The sequence below is a fragment of the Epinephelus moara genome, chromosome 15, assembly GCF_006386435.1.
Source record: "Epinephelus moara isolate mb chromosome 15, YSFRI_EMoa_1.0, whole genome shotgun sequence".
NCBI lineage: Eukaryota > Metazoa > Chordata > Actinopteri > Perciformes > Serranidae > Epinephelus > Epinephelus moara.
In genome coordinates this window covers 13,826,022-13,847,861 of record NC_065520.1, presented here as the reverse complement: position 1 = coordinate 13,847,861, position 21,840 = coordinate 13,826,022, and the positions used below count along the sequence as shown (strand labels likewise).

Here is a 21,840-nt window from a genome sequence, read left to right as displayed (position 1 = left end):
GAAAAGACAATGCATGTAGCAAGGGTCAATTGAGATGCCGTCCATGAACGTCCAAAACTGATGCAGGAGGCTACCTTGTGCACCATATTTTGATGTTTAGGTCCACTGACAAAGCCTTGGTATTGGACCAGTTGGGAAGAGAACGCGTTGAAAGTGTTGATATTTCCAATTACACCTTTGCATTTCCTGCATTGCATTACCTGCTTAGTAGCTAGCTAAATTGCTAGCCCTGGTGGCTCCCAGACCAGGGCTCACAGGAAGTGCGCCAGGTTTTGAAGCCACTTTTTCGTACAATTACATCCGTCACCGAATGCCCTGTGGCCAAAAATGACCTTTTTCCTGTTGACTTACATCATGAAAGAGAAGTCTGTAAATCAGTGGATACACTTTTGTAAGCGTCACAACCCACATGAAATGACTCGTTGGTCCAATAACATTTGGAAAGTCTAGAGGAGTTGCATCTTATCCTCATTCTAAACCTGAAGTAGCCTGCTCTATGGGCCACACAGTACCGATGCAGTGCCGATCGTCCAGGTAATTTTATACGCAGTAGTTATCATGTCCATGACTTCCCATGTCCAAACCACGAGCTCACAAATTCCATTTGAAGGCAGCATTAGCTTAGCCTGGAAATCCAGACCCAAATCTAGAAAGATTTAGGGTCTGGCCATGAGTAATGCAAATGGCCCAACTCGAGGGGCGGCACCAAGCATGCATTTGTAAATATCACTGCACGCAACTGGATAACACTACGACCAATCAGAACAATACACGGGGTGACGCTTAACTACCAGTGGAGCTAACTGGTAGATTAGACTCTTGCCATATCCGGTCGGCAAAACAGCAAAAACGTCCTTCTTGCAAAGGAAAGATTCGAGCGCCGTCTTCTGTTCCTCTTTTAGAGAAAAAGCCAAGTCTAACTCGTTCATTGTAGCGGCCAAAGCCGTTTCAAACAACTGGTGTTCATCCGTAGCCATCTTGCAGTGTTTACTGACTGATTCCGGACTTTGTCGTAGCAGCGCTGTCGTCATCTGTTTAGCTCGCCTCTGGCCCGCCTATATCAGATACACTGATGTGATTGGTGCAGCTCGGTTTCATGGGCATAGGCATCATTACTGATTGCCAGAGTGACTCGCTGAACAAATTCAAATTGTGCTCTTGCGAGAACTCTGGATTTCCAGGGTAGCATTAGCTCAAGATCTGCACTCAAATATCAGCAAACATCTGCCTCACGGAATTGCCTTGAGAAAGACACCAAATGCCTCCATATTATACTTGTCATTTTGATGTGGCACGGTGGTATAATGGTTAGCACTTTCGCCTCACAGAAACAGGGTTCCTGGTTCTATCCCAGGAGGGAGCCCTTCTGAGTTTGCATGTTCTCCCCGTGCCAGCATGGGTTTTGTCCCAGTACTCCAGCTTCCTACCACAGTCCAAAGAGGTTGGGGATAGGGAAAATGCTTTCTGGGCTGCAATACCGCAAGTGGCCACCGGGAAAAATTTGTTGCAAGGCTGAGCTGCTTTCCTGAGGGCCTGTGCTGAACATCAGGTGTTAGCATTTAGCTTAAAGCATGCTGTGCTTAAGTAGCTACAAACTCAGCGAACATTGACATATAGGTGTGTGTAAACCTGACAATGGATGGAACTGGCAACTTAAAAACATTAGCATGAGGCTACAGAGTCAGCATCAGGTCTGCTTGTTATTTTTTGCAGTGCTCACACAACTTTGGCTCTTGCTTAAGATAAAAAGTCAAATGTCTGTGTGCTCCCATGATGCTCTGCCCTGTAGCTTTTAATGTTAACAAAGTTTGCAGACCTAAATATTCACTTTCAACCCTGCAAGCACAGACCTGACCAACTTTCCAACTGTTTGCAGGTACAAACTTGGCTTACAAAACTAACACGGCAAGTACAGAACTCTTTTTCAAGTTAGGACTGACCACTGAACGTTGGTAAATAAATTCATATGCATACAAAGGTCTGTCACTTCCTGGTTTGATGCCTTCACAAACTGTAGCCTGGCTCAGTGGCTCTCAGATAAACTCAATCACTTCAATTCAGCTCAATTTAGTTCGACATGCTGTCCTGTAACAAGGCCATTTGGTTCTCTTTGAAGACACACTGACAGTAAAAAGCTATAATCAAAGTGTATGTCAGCTCCCCGCAACATAAAATGGCTGCTGATAGGACCACACATGGGGGATAATTGCATAAAAAGTCTCATCATGTCAATATAAAGTTCTTACATAAGCATCAGAAATCCCATTTCTGTACTGCAGTAATGAGTCCCTTGTTGATGAAAGCATCAAACAGCCTTTAAAATGTGGGACCTGCGCATGGCAGCCATTTTTTCAAAGATTTCAGCTCCCGTCTTGCAGCAATATCGTCACCGCTGCTGCTAGTTGCTTCATCCTAGAATCGATCCAGCTGTCTAACATCTTCCGACTAACATGTGAATTATGCTCCGGGCCGGATTTCCGCTTTGATAAGGAAATCACAGCCTCTCTGATGACCATCGAGGGCGCCCCCCGGCCAGTTAGAGGTAGCGGGCGAGATCTTTTCACAAGGTTAACAGATGATCAGTAAAGAGTGGCTCCCCCGTGGCCCTCCCGTGGCCCTCCGCTCCTTCCTTCCTTCCCCCTCAGTATCAATCAATATCTGTTAACAAAAGCTCTGCGGGGCTCCTCTCCACTCTCTGCACTCTTATTCATATTTCAGGATGTTATTAGAGCGTGCAGCGAAATGTCAAGATCTTTACAAGGTAAATATCTCTCCGAATGTCACAGGGAGAGTCGAGAGGAGGTGGGGGGACTACTTTTCTTCTCTGTTTTTCACTGTCAGAACTGCGAGCTGCCGACATTAGGGCAAGAATGATTTCTCTGCCAGCGGCTATTTCACAGAGTCGTTTGTTTCTGCCGTGTTTTCAATGATCATATTGGCGTGGGTGTTTGCATTTTAATGGCTGAAGAGGGGGAGCCGCTGGTTTCTAATGCTAAAGGAACCTTTGAGATAAACACAAGGACTATCAGAGTGGAGCTGGTCAGACAGCAGGGTGGAGAGGAGTGTGAAATGTAAGTGCATGTATGCGACTGTGCTTTTGCACATGGCCAGTGGCCACTACAGTCGCCCGAGGACAACTTCCTCCTTTGTTGAGCTCAGCTGCCACAGCAGCAGAAATGAACTGACAATCAGATGAGGCAATGAGGCAATGAGGCCGCCGTCTTTCCCATCTACACGCTGCCATCTCGTCTCTACGGCCGGTAAATCAAGTAGATGACAAGTCGTGTCTGGAAAAATATAGATGTGATCAAAAGGAGTGTGATAAACACGGCCAGCCTGCCGGTAGGAAGCATTTGTAGCCAGTTCGGAGGACAAGTTGGAGCTCATTTGAAGTCATGTGAGGTGGGCTCAGCTGCACGAGGGGCCTGTTGATCAGAGAATGAGAGTGTGATGCCTCCATCTTTCCTCTCTGTTTTACACATCAGCAGTGACAACAACAACCGCCTCACCCAGGACATGAAATGTGTGTTTCTACCAGGGATCATGTCTATTTTTGAGTTGTTTGTTTTTTTTCTCTCTCTCACTGAACATCTGTGTGACGCTCCCGAGCGACAGCTTCGCCTGCCTGATCAGCCGAGCAGAAAGACGGAGAGGAGAACGAGGGAGAGGGGGAAAGAGAGAGGAATGGTGGCGTCTCAGGTGATGACAACACCGTAGTCTGGGATTGTGGGTAATGAGGCTCTCATGGGGAAAGCTGGGCGCCGTTGCCAGCCTGGTGATGTCACAGTGCCGAGATGAACAAGCACAATCAAAGATTCATTTGACAGGATGCAAGGAAGCGAGAGAGTGTTGCTTCTTCCGGCGAGCGGCGACAGCTCCTGACTGACCTCGCTCGTCGCCGCCTCGGCGAGGAAGATGTCTGTTTCCCGCGTCTGACAACCTCTCGTCTTCGCGTCACATTTACCAGCTGCTTTTCCCGCCGCAAGCTTTTCACTTTTTGCCACACACATACAGGCCATCTGGGTAATTATGAGGTACGGCTGACAAAGCTATACCCTCCCTTTTTATTTACCACTCGGCTTGTTGACAGCACAGACGAGTTCTGTCTGTTTCCATCACACAGTTCCCCGTGCATAATCACCGCTTTATATTTTAACTATACCTGCAGCACCTGGCGAGTCAAAGGATGCAATTGTCCAGGATAAATTGCAGGAACCTTGCGAGAAATTGCCAAAGCGAATTATTCTGTCCATTTACCATCTTACCTCAGATCCCAAACTGATCCTTTTGGCAACTTCAAGGCCTTCATTTGCAACGCCGCTGTGGCGAGAATACACCGTGTCATTCCGTCTTTGTGCTGAAGAGCACTAAGCAGGGATAAGGAAGAGCCGAGATTCAAGAACCAGAACAGCACACCTCATTTTTACCTACCGCCCTGTACTTACTGGATTGTACTTGTGGTTTGTTCTTCTCTAAGCTGCTGCAAGCATGAGGTGTGTGGTAAACTTTTGGTCCCACAGTGCCACCTATTGACCAGAATAAGTGGAAGACTTCAAGTGAGATGTGCAGTGGGTCATTTCAGCCCAGCATCGTCTTTTTTAAAGCTTTTTACAGCCAGATAAGTCTGGTTGATATTTCATGTTTGCAACACAAGATAATTCTTGCTCTAAAGGTAAAAAAGAAACCACAAACAATGACAATTACCCCTCTAAACATGTTCTAATTTGCTATAAAACCAGCCTATTTTGCCCAGAAAACTACCTGATTTGTCTCCAATGAAAATGTCCAAATGTTGGCGGGGTCACCACAGGGGGACTTCAACAGAGAAAAAGGGAGTCAGCTCGGAGCGACGCAGAACAAAACTATTAAATCTTTCATCATTTCCCACTCTCCCATAACCTCGTTGAGCTGCTGGAACTGAGGTCTAGACATTGTGGAAAGGCAATAGCCATCCATCATGTCCGATTATGCCGTTTAGATGTAATTGCAAACCCTTAAGGATTGCTCCACCATCCTCATCCCTGCACACGTAATGCACACGCACGCACACGTACCACGTGGCGCGCACACAAACACACACCTGCAGGGGGAGGAAAGGGTAGAATATCAGTGCTGGTTGTACAGACAGAGCGACGGAGGGAGAGAGAGAGCAGGCAGCCACCTCCATACACATTTCACCGACAATCAAATTAGAGCTGGCGTTCGATACATCACTGACAAATTGTTTATTAAACAAAAGGCTTGAATTGCAGCATAACTGAGAAAGATTCAAGCGACGAGAGGCAAGCAGGGGCTGCGAGACTCTTATGTGTGTGTGACTGTGCGTGCCCATGTAAGGAAGGCAGGTTTTCATGTTGCCCTCATTCGCACAAACACACCATTTATGTCCTTCTCTACAATAGCACAGTCACAGCTATGATTTTAAAAATGTGTGGATATAAACAGTGGAATAAAACAATGTCAATGAGGTCAGGAGCCGAGCATGGTACTAACACTGTTAGTGTTTGATTCCCAGTGGGGCCACCCACGTTCAAACGGCACAGTGAAGCACTTTGGTTAAAAGCGTCCACCATATGGTATGTTAATGTGCTCAGATCATTTGTTTCCTGTCGTCTCTTATATTTAACAGTGTAGGTTGTTCAGATGCATAATACTGTACATATATCTTATTCTACAGCAGGCATTTTAAGTGGGAAACTCCACTCAAAAGACTTGGATGTGTACTAAGATGCATATGACTATTACGCAGCATATATCACTTCATAAATCCCCCTCTGAAAAGGCACCACGGTGGAATAGATCTCAGGCTATAATGAAGTACAATAAATTCCAAAGCTGCACCCAAAGAGCATGTTTAGTGATTTACTGGTAAAACAGTGATCAGAGGTAGCTTGGGAAGTTTCAATGGATATATCAGGCTGTTCTCAAGGGCGAAACTTTGCTTACAAGATAGATAAGGATGGTGGATGAGTCAAACAAGCACAGGACTTCCCCCCTGGGGACAGGGTTTGTGTCTGGTGTGAAACCAAGTGAACTTTGAATTTCTTTAAGGTAGGTCGTCACCATGTTTCTTTCCTGAACCTTACGTCCTCCGTTACGTAACTTTCCTAAACCTAACCTCGAAACTTAACTTCATGAACCTATTTGTACAAAACATAATGATGCCCAGCCATGTTTCTTTTCCTAAACCTAACCTACTTAACTTCACTTGCCAAAACCTAACCTAAGTAACTTTACGCTAAGATGTATTTTTAAGTTAAGTACGTAACATGATGATGCCCAACCATGTTTCTTTTCCTAAACTTCACCTAAGTAACTTACCAAATCCTAACCTACGCAACTTTACATTCAGCACCTATTTTTACTATTAGTGCGTGAAGTGACAACACCCAACTATGTTGCTTTTCCTAAACCTCTCCTACAGTATGTAATTTAACTTACCAAATCCTAACCTACGTAGCTTTACGTTACAAACATATCTTTACGTTAAATACAAAACATGACGATGCCCAGCAGTGTTTCTTTTCCTAAACCTAATCCTTGTAACTTAACTTGTCAGAACCTAACCAACGTAGCTTTACTTTAAGAATGTACTTTTACGTTAAATACGTAACATGGTGATGCCCAGCCATATTTCTTTTCCTTAACCTAACCTAATCAACTTTACTCTAAGAATGTATTTTTACGTTAAGTATGAAACATGATGATGCCCAGCCATGTTTCTTTTCCTAAACCTAACCTATGCAACTTTACATTCAGCACGTATGTTTATTATTAGTGCGTGAAGTGATGACGCCCAACCATGTTTCTTTTCCTAAACCTAACCTACATAACTTTACTTGCCAAAATGTTACCTACGTAACTTTAGGCTAAGACCGTATATTTATGTTAAGTATGTAACATGATGATGCCTAACCATGTTTCTTTTCCTAAACCTAACCTACATAACTTTACTTGCCAAAACCTAACCTATGTAACGTAACATTATGAATATATTCTTAAGCTAAGTACGAAACATGATAATGCCCAGCCATGTTTCTTTTCCTAAAACTAACCTACTTAACTCAGCTTGCCAGAACCTAACCTACGTAACTTAACGCTAAGATCGTATATTTACGTTAAGTACGTAACATGATGATGCCTAACCATGTTTCTTTTCCTAAACCTAACCTATGTAACTTTACGTTAACAACGTATTTTTGCGTATACATCACATGATGATGCCTAATCATGTCTCTTTTCTGAAACCTAACCAATTTAACTTTACTTGCCTAAAGCTAACCAACACAATTTACGTTATAACGTAAATTGCGTTGGTTAGCATTTATAAATGCATATTTATACATATATACATGATGATACCTAACCATGTTTCTTTTCCTAAACCTAACCGACATATCTTTACTTGACTAAACCTAACCTACGTAACTTCACACTAAGACGTATTTTTAAGTTAAGTACGTAACATGATGATGCCTAACCATGTTTCTTTTCCTAAACCTAACTGACATATCTTTACTTGACTAAACCTAACCTACACAACGTGACGTTATGAACATATTTGTATGTTAAGTTCGAAACATGATGATGCCCAGCCATGTTTCTTTTCCCAAACCTAACCTATGTAACTTGCCAAAACCTAACCTACATAATTTAACGCTAAGAACATGATTTTACGTACAGTACTTCATATGATGATGCCCAACCATGTTTCTTTCCTAAACCTAACCCAGTATCTTTACGTTAAGAACGCATTTTTTTATGTCTCTTTTCCAAAACCTGACCAATTTACTTTACTTGCCTAAAGCTAACCTACATAACTTTATATTAAATACATATTTTTACTTTAAGTATGTGAAGTGACAACGCCCAAAAATGGGTGACCTCTGATAACAAGTGCAAAAAGACTCTTGCTCTAAGGTAATGACTTCCCTCTTGAAGGAAAAATGGATTCATAAGGTATGACAAAAAAAAGCATCAAAATAACAAACTTACTTGTTTCAGAAGCTTCAGGTCACATTTGTGGCCTTCCTCTGTACATGAAGCTGCTCAGTTGTCATAAGATGGTTTAGTTGTTATCACCTGACATATTATGAACAGAATTTCAGTCATATGGAATTTATTACAATGCACTGTAGATTTATGCAGCTTCAAAGTGGAAACAGACAATTTCAAAGTGGTATTATTGTTGGCACTGCTGTCACAAAGACAACTGGGCGCTTTCCGTTTTCTTCAGAGTCTAACAACAATCACAGTTTCCACAGTAACTTAGGCTGTTTCACCGTCCACCATTTCCACTACTGGGGATAGTAAATGCAAAGAGATACTCTTTGGTGACTGGGGATAGCTACCAGGAAAAACAAAAGCACTACTGTCTTCCTGTTTTGGTTGCAGTGCTTTTTGTTCTGTGAGTGGAGTCGTCATTTTTCCAGGAGATTGTGCCTGGTGGAAGAATCTATATAGTTACAATTGCGCCCAGTCTTCCAACAAAAAAGTATGAATTTCAAAATACTAAGCTCTTTACACACCTAAAGCGTTTGCAGATCGCACCATACAACACGTTAAAAAGTTAGCGCGGCTAACAGACGGCTAAATATCATCAGATTAGCTTTTCCACAGCACTCAGATCAGATAACAGGAAAAATGAAAAGTTGCTCCCTTGAGAGAAACTTTGGAGCTCACGATGTCGAGCAGGATGGAGGGCTAAAGGTCAGCTCCTGATTCTCCCGCCACCGCATTGTCCCTCTACACGGGGCGATGACACCTGTCAATCAACCCGCACTGAAGACCTTTATACTGCCACAAAGGCCACACCCAGGCTATTGAGCGAGACGGCATTGCCTTCATAAGAAATGTCATGGATGTTGTGATAAAAACGAGGCCGGCCGTGTGTGGAGTGCGAGGGAAGAGAGTGTTTTTGGCTGGAGCTCTCCACTGGAGTGTGTTTGTGTCATTGTGGCCTCGCCGTGTCACTGTGGCTTTCTCGCTAAATGATACATCAGCTGTTATTGCAGTGCTGGGAGATCATTATCCCATCGGAGTGTGTGGGAGCGCTGTGCAGATGTGCGAGTGGCTTTGTGTGTGGTCGGTAGGTGCTGTGGTGTGATGCATGTCTTCAATAACAGCCCATTAGCTCTCTGCGTGTGCGTCTCCTTTGTATACGGGCTGGTATCTCGGCGCGCTCGTGTGTGTTTGTGCATGTTCCCACGTGTGTGTGGAAACAGGACGTGTGTCCTTGTGTGGAGACGTGTTAGAAATGGCCGCTGATGGGCCGTGAATCAGAGCCCGGCGTGCTGTTATTTCACGTTGCTCCCAACGGGACGGGCCAAGCACCAGCCGGGCTGCTGTCTGTTAGCCCTCACCCCGAGGTTCACTGACCTCAAGCGTATTTTTCTTCTTTCCCTCCTTTGTTTCCACCCTCTCACACTGTGACTTCTTCCTCCTAGCTTTCTCCTCTCACTCACACTTGCCTCCCTCACATATTTCATCTTTGACTTCACCCTCCTGACACATCCACATATTTGCTCCCTTTTAAAAACTGCCAACATACCAAGATAGTTTAAAGCAGCGGCACCACAACTGATGCCAGCATCTAAAGACACATGCCAGGACATGTTGGATGGGAGGAAAAAAAATCTCCCTCAGAAATATCTCCCTGTCCCACGCAAAATCTATTCACCGCCGCGCGAACGCTGACAAAACGCATAGAAATCCGCTGATCTCGAATGCTGCTCGCCCACCACAACAGCAGGCTATAACTAATCCATCTCCCACTACATGTTTTTAATGAGCCTCCATAACCGTTATCCGTATGGCGCAGTGCAGCGCCGGCCAAATCGAGCTGTTTCCGTGACTTTGTGCTGTCAGCAAAACGTGACGAGGGACGTGTGTGTGTACATTTGTGTGTGTTACTGTCACTGAGCATCTGCGTCGTCGGCGTGCCATCCTGGTTGTCAATTTTCCATCTGGTGGATGTGTGTGTGTGTGTGTGTGTGTGTGTGTTGTCTAAACAGAGGACTGGCCTATTTACCTGTTTCATCCTGTCTGAAAAACGCACCAGGATTATTGGAAACAGAAGCTGATGGGAGTGGCAGCAGTATGTGTGTGTGTGTGTGTGGTAGAAGCTGCCAGGCCCCCTTTCAGAAACCCCCACAGGGGCCACATTAGGGCCCTCCAGGGGCCAAATTAGAGGCAGCTAACCAAGTTAGAGATCGGCAGCAGAGGGGGCCTGACTGGCAGGGATGGACTGATTTCACTCTAGCCTGGTGAACTAACACACACACACACGCACGCACACACACACACACACACCTCCTGTCTTTGTTTTGCCGCTGATCAGCGAAAGATAAAAGCCAGTTCCTGACAATAGCAGCCTCTCTGTCGGGGAGTCTGCAGGGAGATCCTGACAGAGAGGAAGAGCCGTAATGTATTCCTGTAGGTCAGCCTGGATTAGTTTGTCTGTATCAAGAGGAAGTGATTTAGACTAAATTAGTCTTTAGAAAAAGGACTTTCTTTTAATGAAATCTTATTATGGTTTTTTATCCATATGTTCTTACTGGAAAAGGATTAAAGGCAGAATCAGAAATACTTCATTGAGTCCCACGGGGAAATTAAATACAGCTGTGGATGATCAGAAATGGAGATTTTAGACCCTTTTTATACATCTAAAATTATTTCAATCCAATTGAAACTTATTGTTTTAAAGAATAAGACTCTTAATATTTTTCTTTATCTATCCATCAATCCATCAATCTAGCTAGCTAGACGGCTGATACAAATACGCAAGTTTCACAGAGGGTCTTGATTTTAAGCAGTGTAAGAAAAGTTTTTTAGAATAACCACACTGTGCCTATGTTTCAGCATTTTATATATTTATGTAAAGAAGACTAAATAGAATTGATATTCTCAAGGCTCATACATATGCTGCGTCTTTAACTGCCTGGAAAACGTGAGGTCGGCTTGTTTTAAATCTCACAGGACACGGTGAACACCTAAACACAAGCTATATTTTAAAAAGCCTTTATTCTCTGCTCGGCAGCCTTGTCTGAAAAAATAAATAAAAATAAATAAATACATTTAAAAAACCATAAAAAGTTCCTACAAATATCAGGGAAACTCATCTCTGATGCAACATTCGTGGGAAATAATCGGCTCAAAATTCATCATAATCGCTCATTTTGTGTACTTCCTGCAGTTCAGTATTTGGGTGAACTGTACAGTTTATCAGTTGTTCTGCACTGTTATTGTTATCCATTATATAATATAAAGTATCCATACAATATGTCACTCATGGGTCATCAGTTTACTTAGTTATAGAAAGGCATACCTCAAGGAGCAGGGTTGGGAACACTGTTTTAATGGGTTTTGATGACGAGAAGGAAAATACACCAGATTTTTAAGTTTTAAAAACAGAATACAGTTACAGTAGACTGAATTTATATTTTCACCAAATGACATCATATACTGTGACATCAGAGCTTCGGACCAAGTCATTGTGTTGCAAGTCACAGGTCAAGTCCCGTGTTCTAAACTTTGAGTTTTAAGCACATTTCAAGTACAAAACCACGGAGGCCCTTTAAAGTTTCTACTTATTTGTTAAAACAAGTTTGTCAATAAGTTACTTGCTTGTTAAGCTAACATTAGCTTAGCATTAGCTTGCTAACTATGTTAGCGTTAGCCTTCATCTTGCTCTTTGGGCTGCTTCAAATGGGGAACAAAGTTGGAAGTTGTTGCGTTTCCATCTGTATTTTTGACCCAAACATTTTGCATACAAGTTTTTCTTGTTTTTTATTACCTCTGCATCATTTGTGTACACAAAGAAATTGTCTGGTATAATTTTTCCAACTGGCACTCGTAACGTTAGTTGTTCTGGTTCTGTCCTGCAGCTTGACTGAATGCTCTTTAATTAAGGGTGTTTTCACTAATAGTCCTCTTTAAACAAACTAAACTCAGTCCTCTTAGGGTGTTCTCTCACTTGGTCCTTTTCAGCCCTCTAAGTGGACTCGGACTAAGCATTATTTGCCCAAATGTGAACACTCCAAGAGAACTCAGACCCCTCTGAAGCGAACCGAACTCTGAACTGAGTCCCTTTTCTGTTGGTCCACTTTTTGGTGCACTTTAAGAGGACTGAGTTCGGTTCATTTAAAAAGGACTAAATGTGAAAACACCCTTAAAGTGCACCAACAGAAAGGGGACTCAGTTCTTCTTGTGTTCACATTGTCAGTTCATTTGAAAGAGGACTCAGTTCTCTTTCTGGTCCACTTCAGCTCTGATGGGCCCTCAATCCTCTTTCTGTTTACACTATAGCCTATATTATATCGACATAGTTTTGTTTTTACTTTGACGTGGCACTGCAGTGTGGTTATGAAGCCTCTCACTTTTAGATGAACTTAAAAATGAGGGAAACCTTAGTGTTTCTGTGCTGTAGACTGTTGCCATTGGATATACCAAACTACTCCTCATCCTGCATCCTTGCAAGCGTCACAGGCCGACATGGTTTTGTCTGTTTCTTAAGCATCCCAGTGCCACAGCATGTGATCTAGAGGGCTGAATACAGTGGCAAAGGGGTCTAATGTCTCTTGGAGTGTTCACATATGCACAAAAAATGCAGAGTCACCACTCTGAGTCCATTTAGAGGGCTGAAAAGGACCGAGTGTGAAAACACCCTGAGTGGCTGGGAATGAAAAGCTTTAAAGTGAGTTGATTAAGGAAATGAAAGGAAGTGAATTGATTCATGGCACACTTTGAAAATTACAGACTTTCTCAAGTGAAAACACAAGTCATTTTTTAATGTTGTCATGTCAGTACTGAAGTCATCAAATTTGTAACTATATGTATTTTAAAAAACTCTCCCACCTGCAGAGTTCAAGAGTTCAGACAGAGCCTAAAATGTGTTTCACCAGGCCAAGATTCAAACAGGTATGCCAACGTGTGATTGACATGCCTGCTGGCCCAGATTCAAGACCCGCCCTGCTGCTTCCTGTCACATGTCAGCAACACACACACGCATCTGGTGGTGGTGGTGACATTTATGAAGTCTCGCAGAGGATGATCATAAATCTCTTGTTTTATGATTGACTGCTGAGCTCTGCAGACTGCTGACCGTACAGCCTTGACATTCAAACCCGGGGTTCCAGCTCCCTGAGAGCGTTGATTGATGTGTCTCGCGGGGGCAGTGAACGCCACTCGCTGTTAGGGTCAGGCTTGTTTCTGTTTATAAAAGTCTTTGCTCATTACAGTCATGGCAAGTGGGGATTTAGGAGGAGGTGTTTGCCTTTGAAACATTTGAAGAATGTGCAATATCTTGTAGACAATTATTTAAATTAAAGTGTTTCTTTATAAAATGAGTCTCTGACATGAGGACGGGGTTGAAGCTGACTACACAAGCTGTCAATGTTTGGGACACACAGCCAAGCAGCTATCATCTAATCTGCAGTTCTGTTTAGTGAGAAGGAAGAGAGGACGAGATTGAGCCCTCCAGGCTGGAATCCAATCAAGTCATTAGGAGTAGGTGGAGCCCGAGCCAAGTTCCCACAACTGAGTTTTGGTCAGAAGACAAAGACAGCAGTGCTCTCTGAAAAAGGCACCAAAAACCCAGGTTTTTGTGTGATAAGTTGTGATGGGGTTCAGAGACTTGGCTGTGTTCGGGTTTGTGCTTCTCCTCTCAGGTGAAAATCTCTGTGCTGCAACACAAAACTGGTCAAACCTCAGCACCAATGAGAGTCTGAGCCAAATCCCTCAAGAGAAAGTGACAGAGGGCTCACAGCTGCCAGGTTCACCGCAGACAGCAGATCATCAGTCAAACCGCACAGCGCACAGCGATCAGGTCCGTTCTCCCGTCACCTACCGCCTCAAAAGCAACCAGCTCAGGAACCCAGCTGTCAGGAAGCAAAAACCACCTCTTGTGCACGCTTCTCAAAACCTGTGGACGACGGAGGCCGGAGAGCTGACCTCAGAGCAGCTGGAGCCAGAGGTAACTGTGCAAGCTCAAGAGCTGATAAAATTGGCGGCTCCAGGCCCGGATCTGAACCCACCTGTCAAACCGGAATCAAAGGTACGACTTCTACGCTGGCTTTTTGATCTTGCGCACCATTTAAGGTTCAGTGTAATTAAATCTGAAAGATATTCCAGGTGCTGATGCTGGTGTTTGAGCAGCGGGTGCCTGTGCCAGCAGACAGCGTGGCAGCACGCTGTGGCGAAGGAGGGGTCACCGTAGAGGTCAAACAGAACTTCCTAGGTAATGGCTTCTGGTTAGTTGCTGAATTGTCTGAGTGGGGTTTTGTCCACAGAAGCACAGGTCCATTTAACATGCCTCCTGCTCCGGTGTCTGTAAAAGAAAGGGTTCAGGTTAGAGGCCCAAATTGGAAAATTGAATGGAACGGTGAAGATGGGACACTCAGTGCTGATTACTGCAAAATGGCACAGACTACGGTCTGGGCGATCAATATTATGCTTCCTTTTATTTCTTCACTCTGAGAAGAAGCATTCTGCATGCCCGATCGGTGCTCAGAAGCTGACTTTCAGTGATGCATTAAGAAACCTTTTTATTTGTCCTGTGGCTGAACCTCCACTTGCTGTGAGTGTTATTGACTGGACCAGGAGGAGAAATGGCCTCAGGTAATGGTCCTAATCTGAGCTGCACCTTTTTCCTCTTTGTTCCTAGGAAACGGTCAGTTGATCCGTCCAAGTGATCTGACCTTAGGAGGCTGCGCCGCACTTGACGCCGCTCGCCACATCCTGCGGTTCCAGACGCAGCTGCAGGGCTGTGGCAGCACAATGACGGTGCGTGGCTCTCTGCCTCCTTTACTGTCCATCTCCTCTGTGTGTGTTCTTAAAGTCACTGCTTCTGTTTTTTTTTTCTCAGATGACTGAAGACGCCCTCATCTACACCTTTACTCTCATGTACTCTCCAACACCCATTGGCAGCACCGTCATTTTGAAGACCAACCCTGCTGAGGTGGTAATTGAATGCCACTATCGAAGGTAGTTTTTTTTCATTACTTGGCATCCCCACCTCCAGTTGTAGCTGTCTGAGGGTAGCCTTTAAACATGGAATCTAGCTTCCTCAGAAAAAAAAGGCCTCAAGAGGTATCAAAAAGTAATTCTATTAACTCGTTTCAAAAGTTTTATCTGCAAAAAATATATTAGTACACCATAAAACTGAAAATCAGCAGGCCTATATTTGGGACAGGCCTTTAATTCCTTTCACACAGTAATTTTTATGAACAACCCTTCTGATTCTTTTGATCTGGGGACCCTTACAAACTGAAGGAATATGAATAACTTACAGGGTAATAGAAGAATGGACACATAATTTGAGGAAGCCGGAGATCTTCTAAGAAAAACATGAACTGCTTGACAACCAGACCAGGCGTCTCATTGAGACAGGCTTTTAATTTGTCATAATGTGTAGCCACACCCAGCTAGTAAAAGGGACTAGACTTTTAACTGAAGTTTTACTTTTGCATTGAATTCTATGTTGTATGAAATGTTCTTTAAAGGCACAGTTCATTTTTTTCTGTTGCCTGTCGAGTCCCCGCCTCGGCTGAGCTGTGATGTTAGCTAGCTCAGTGGTGCTAGGTGAGCTAGCAGTGGATCAGAGGTGGACAGAGTACTATATAAATCTATATTTAAGTGAAAGTACAGTTGCTCCTATAGAAAATGACTCAGGTAAAAGGAAAAATTACCATTTGAAAAACCTACGCAAGGAAAAGTTGAGTACCTGGTTCATAAATTACTCGAAGTTAAAGTTACTTTTATTTTTTTCCCGGCAAAATAATGGGGGGAAAAAACACTTTTAATAAGTAATTTATGAACCAGGTACTCAACTTTTCCTTGCGTAGGTAGCAGGCTGGTTAATCAAACAAATAATTGCTTATAGTTTACAGGAAATTACAATATGTAACGGTAATATTTCACAATAAATTCTGATAATCACCTCACAAGCTTTTACTGTGATATTTAACTGAAATATTCTGAATTTTATTGTGAAATTTATGCAGGAAAATATAGTAATTTTACAGGAGTACGCTGCTAAATCACAGCGATACATGGAGTTTAACTGTGAGATTACAGTAACATACAGTAATTCTGCAGAGCCGTATTGCTATTGAGCATAAACTGAAGTTACAGTTAAATACAGTAATTTTACAGGAACTTACTGTTATGTATCGCGTATATACGTAATGGGCTTTAACTGTGAGGGTACAGTTAAACACAGTCATTTTACAGGAGCATACTGCTAAATCACAGTAATATGGAAAAAAAATTACAGTATACAGCTCTCACAAGAATTTACTGTAAAAATGAACGGTAACTTACTGTGAAAGGGATGCAACAAGTAGCCAGACTTTTACTGTAAATCTCTCTACTCCTCTCATCCTTAGCATAACATTGAATATTGACATCACACACAAGAAATTAACGTAGCTAATGTTAACTAGCTAACTATAGTTCACCTACAGCATGTCCAACTTATTGAGATCTCTGCATGCAACAGCCAATATCTCCAACACTCAGCACTCACACCAAAACTATCCAGACTGATAAACAGCACTACAGGTGAGAGGAAGAATATGTATTTTTGATTTTGGGGTGAACTGTCCCTTTTAAAGGTTTGAATTTTCACCCACCTGTGTTGCGCTCTCCTCCCTCTACTCCTGTCTGTCTTGTGAGTGAGGCGCACATTCTTCCTCCTCAGTGACTGAGCCTCTCTAGAGAAATGCCTGTCCTTCCTGTGATTGTCCTCACAGGAGGCATTATGTGAGCAGCAGCGCTGTGAGGCCTACCTGGGAGCTGTTTGCCTCCAACATCTTAGCAGAGCAGCAGCTGCACTTCTCCCTGCGTCTCATGACAGGTGGGGGAACACACGACAGAACCCGACAAACTTAGAGCTGACGTTCTGCAAGTGAAAACTTTGATTTGCGCCAGGCGGTTTGGCTAATTTCCCCAGCGACGGGTGTAATTGCAATCACTCAAGGCCTCTCAGACTGTTAAAGATGCTAAGCAGCGACTTGATGAACACGAGTGGAACTTTTGATGCATGGTGATGAGCTGAAATTACATGCCTCGTAGGCTGCGGCTGACCTGGCGGGGTCACTCGCACAATAAAGTGATCAATAAACAGCTGATTATGCTTTCTAATTAATTCCCGCACTGCTGAACGCGACTGCACCAAATTGGCTTTAAAAGTGGGGCCGAGCGTCTCCTGTGATTTACTCATTGTAGAATTTGTATGGAGTCAGAGAAGTTTTAAACTAGTTTCTGCAGGCACAGGCTCATCTGTGTTTCCTCCAGGTTAATGATGCGACATCTGTAATTCATTTATTGCGTCTTTAAAGTACTTTTCTCTTATTGTTACAGTACCTGTATCCTATTGACTACTGCTGCGCTGACCCACTCTCCCCACGGGCACCATTTGACTTTGATCTAATCCGATTGATGGCCCCAGCATTACTTTTCCACTTATATTTCTCCTTGTCTGTATTTGATTAGAGGACTGGCAGTCGCGGAGAACCTCCAGTGTTTACTTCCTGAGTGACGTGATGCACATAGAAGCAGCAGTCCTCCAGGGTCACCATGTTCCACTGAGGGTGTATGTGGACAGCTGCGTGGCCACTGAGAGCCCGGACCCTGATTCTCAACCCAGATACCCCTTCATCAACAACCATGGGTGAGGAGCTGGGTGACATACTGTACCTATAAAGAGCATTAATGGTCGCTGTGTGTTTGTGAATATGAATCCCGTGCCTGCATGTTCCCATATAAGGTGTTTAAGTGACGCTAAGCTGACAGGAGCCAAGTCTTACTTCATGCAGAGGAGCCGCGAGGATAAACTTCACTTCCAGCTGAAAGCCTTCAGGTTCCACCACGATCACAGGAATTCAGTAAGCACAAGATGTGTTTATACAAGTCAGAACTACTGATCTTGAATCATATGGCCGAACGTTTGACTTTTCCCGTCACTTTTTCCTCCCGTATATTTCGTATTCCTCACACTAACTTTAACGTTTTTTTCAGCTGCTCCGTTCGCCTCTGACGTGCTAAGTTGGCACGTAATGTGCACATTAGTAAGTGTTGTTTGAAGGCCGTAATAGCCTCGGTGCAAATACTTTCCAACTGAGGAAATAAAAGCCTCTCAGGTAACATCAGACTGAGCCAGCATCCACTCACACAACTGATTTCTGCATCCGTATAATCAGAGTTTGGATGAATCTTCACTCTAAAGTGACTTTGATCGTTTTGCCAAATAGGAAATTCTACTCCCAAATGTGACAGACGAAAAACAACCCTCTGTGTACGTATAATGGTTACATAAGTATACATCAGACCTAAAGAGCAGGGGAAAAGGAATGTCATACACTATTTTCAGCTGCAGTTGCAAAAGTTATACTTATTTCTGCATTGGGAAAGATTAAATTAAAGGGTTCCTACGCAGTATGGAGATGCATTTGTAGGTCTGGATTAGTATGGAAAGAATATTTGTTACTAAAAGTGCCTTGTCACTGTGCTAAATTTGGACATTTGCAACTAAATTACTAGCAATATCTTTAAATTGCGTAATTGCATCACCAGATATTAAGCTTGTCTGATAATTGTTTCTACACAGAATAAACAAGGCCACACAGACGCCACGAAAATAAAATTATTTATTTTTTCAACTAATTTTTCAGTTTTTATTTGTAAAGGAGACTAAAAAAATATGTGGGAATATGATATAAGTTATTCAATGTCCTAAAGGAGCAGTGTGTAAGGTTAAGGGGGATCTAGTGGCATCTAGTGGTGAGGACTGCAAACTGCACCCAGCTGAAACTCCTTATAAAAGGTGGAAGCTGAATGACAACTTTTAGGTAACTTAAAATATTGCCGCACCATATGATCTTCCTCAGGCAGCTGCTTCACTACATTCCCCAAACTATGGGGTGCCGTTTGTAAGGTTGCTCACACTGAAATTAACAGCAACATTTTGCCACATTGAGCTTAAAAAAATGTTGAAAAAAGTGGTGTGAATTTTTTTAAAGTCCCTTTTACCACATTTACAGCAATATTTGAAATATGTTACATGTAATGTCACAGTTAAATCTAAATATTAAATGTTAAACCTAAATGTTAAATCAAAATCTAAATGTTAAATCTAAATCTAAATATTAAATGTTAAATCTAAATCTAAATATTAAATGTTAAACCTAAATGTTAAATCTACATCTAAATGTTAAATCTAAATGTTGAATCTAAATCTAAACATTAAATCTAAATCTAAATATTACATCTACATCTAAATGTTAAATCTAAATCTAAATGTTAAATCTAAATCTAAACGTTAAATCTAAATGTTGAATCTAAATCTAAACGTTAAATCTAAATCTAAATGTTAAATCTAAATATTAAATCTAAATGTTAAATCTACATCTAAACGTTACATTTAAATGTTGAATCTAAATCTAAACATTAAATCTAAATGTTAAATCTACATCTGAACATTAAATCTAAATGTTAAATCTAAATCTAAATGTTAAATGTTAAATCTACATCTAAATGTTAAATCTAAATCTAAATGTTAAATCTAAATGTTAAATGTCAAATCTAAATGTTAAATCTACATCTAAACGTTAAGTCTAAATCTAAATGTTAAATCTAAATCTAAAGGTTAAATCTACATCTAAACATTAAGTCTAAATCTATATGTTAAATCTAAATCTAAATGTTAAATCTAAATGTTAAATCTAAATCTAAATGTTAAGTCTAAATGTTACATTTAAATCTAAATGTTAAATCTAAATGTTAAGTCTAAATGTTAAATGTTAAATCTACATCTAAACGTTAAGTCTAAATTTATATGTTAAATCTAAATCTAAATGTTAAATCTAAATGTTAAGTCTAAATGTTAAATTTAAATCTAAATTTTAGGTCTAAATGTTAAATTTAAATCTAAATGTTAAATCTAAATGTCAGATTTACATCTAAATCTAAATGTTAAATCTAAATTGAAATGTTAGAACCAAAATGAAGGTGTGAAATTTTTCAGCATTCCCCGCTCAGTCTAACCCCCGGACTATCCTGGTGTGAATGTGCCTTTAGTCAGAATGTAACATCCATGTTAACAGTTAGATTTTAAAACCATTACGGACTCTAAATGTAATTAGTAAAAATGCAGTCTGTGCAATATTTTAAATAGCAGTCATCCATGTTTAACACGGTACATGCTGTGTCCTTTAATGCCCTCATAGATCTACATCACATGTCACCTGAGAGCAACAAGAGTCTCCGTTCCCATCGACTCCCAACACAAAGCATGTTCATACTTGACTGAAGCCGACAGGTGACTGTTTGTTTCTTTCATTTTATTTACTTCTTGTTTCTGCATTACCGTGACTATACGCTTTATTCAGCCTCTGTAAGTGACTTTTGTTGGCTTTGCACAGATGGGTGGCATCAGGTGGAGACAATAAGGTGTGTGACTGCTGTGAGACCAGCTGCAGCGAGCAGAGACAGAGAAGAAGCCTGGCAGCAGATGCTGGTACAGTTTACACAAGCAACACTACATTACACGCGGGGATGAATCCTGAACATTTGATGCTGACCCAGGAGAGACATTTGCTGCTACTTTTTGGTGCAAAATATATCACAAAAGGTGTTCATGTGAATGGTTCCAAAGTAGCAGGCCTGTCTTATTAGGAATCCCAAAGGAGTAAAATACACTCAGCCACAGACGAGCACACGAGAGGTTGCACCCATATTTAGACAAGCTAACTTGCCTTCATTTGGCACACATGCTGTTCACGCATCTTTCGGAGGATTGATTCTGAGCTGATCCCTTTTTAATTGTCCAACCAATCAGTCATAGCGTGAACGGCTGAATCACCTGGCGAACTGCCCTCAATAATGTTGAACTTTCCAGATCTGCAGTGGGAGGGGACGGCGGCTCTGGGCCCCATCCTGCTGGAGGAGCTGGCTGAGCTGTCCGAGCTTCAGTTGGAGCTAGACTCTCAGCTCCGAACACGTGAAGCGACTCGAGCAGGTGAGACGGACCCCGGTGTCGTCTTGCCGATATAACTCTCGTCTCTTAATCGCCATGGCTAAACGCTGGAACTAATGGAATGGATGATGCTTGTCTTGTGCTCTCCACAGAGTCTTATTCATCAATAGCCCTGCTGTGTGGAGTGGGTGCGGCGGTGGCTGTGGTGCTGCTGGTTTTCACGGGTGCTTTCATTTACGGCAGAGGACAGAAACCCACCGGACACTTTGTTTGCACCTGATATAAGAGAATAAAACATTTAAAACCAAGCTTCGTTTTTTGTCTTTGTTGAAGAGAACTAAAATCAGCCAACTTGAAGTCAGTTTTTTCTTTTTAGAGATTGTTTTCAGAGCTAAAACGACTGTTTCTCTGCACAGTATACACTCCAGGTTAAGTGTTATGGGCTTGCCTGGGTTAAAAGGGGTTAAGCTGCAGCGTCCAGCCTTGCAGAAAATGACCAGGCTGTAAAATGTATGCTGTGTACACAAAGCAGCAGTGTATATTGCTCTATCAATCAGCAGGCTTTAATACCAGGCGGGGTTTAACACTGTTTTTGAGGCACAATGCAATAAATGAGAACTCGCTGAATGTGGTTAAGGGTTTCATAACCTGCAGGGGCGTGTCTGGGATGAGAGCGACCTTTTATATTAGTGCGAATATACTGTACAACAAGACAAGCAAAGCAAGTGTGCACGCTATGAAGGACTAAAGTGCTATTCTTAATTCACGCTGGGATGATTTGTATGGTTAATTTTTCCGGGAGCCTGCAGCTAGTCCGGCCCTGATCTCAGGGAGCTAATTTAATACACACCATTTCGACAGAGCTG

At 42.3% G+C, this 21,840-nt stretch overlaps 1 protein-coding gene across 1 annotated transcript; it reads left to right on the top strand.

The window, feature by feature from the left end:
- Nucleotides 1-13,429: 13,429 nt before the first annotated feature.
- On the top strand, nt 13,430-21,264 carry LOC126401676 (zona pellucida sperm-binding protein 3-like). The gene is made up of 11 exons (XM_050063054.1): nt 13,430-14,053; nt 14,131-14,236; nt 14,663-14,781; nt 14,864-14,982; nt 16,752-16,855; nt 17,494-17,671; nt 17,768-17,885; nt 20,226-20,317; nt 20,421-20,515; nt 20,897-21,016; nt 21,127-21,264. The coding sequence occupies exons 1-11, from the start codon at nt 13,619-13,621 to the stop codon at nt 21,252-21,254; spliced, it is 1,614 nt and encodes a 537-aa protein (XP_049919011.1). The 5' UTR covers nt 13,430-13,618; the 3' UTR covers nt 21,255-21,264.
- The last annotated feature ends 576 nt before the right edge of the window (nt 21,265-21,840 follow it).

What these genes read in the sequence shown, in the direction of transcription:
- LOC126401676 (XM_050063054.1), top strand. Translation starts at nt 13,619, where the DNA reads ATGGGGTTCAGAGACTTGGCTGTGTTCGGGTTTGTGCTTCTCCTCTCA. An exon ending in CCCTTCATCAACAACCATGG is followed by an intron (nt 17,672 to 17,767) that starts GTGAGGAGCTGG and finishes TTCCCATATAAG; the next exon opens with GTGTTTAAGTGACGCTAAGC. An exon ending in AAGCCTGGCAGCAGATGCTG is followed by an intron (nt 20,516 to 20,896) that starts GTACAGTTTACA and finishes TGAACTTTCCAG; the next exon opens with ATCTGCAGTGGGAGGGGACG.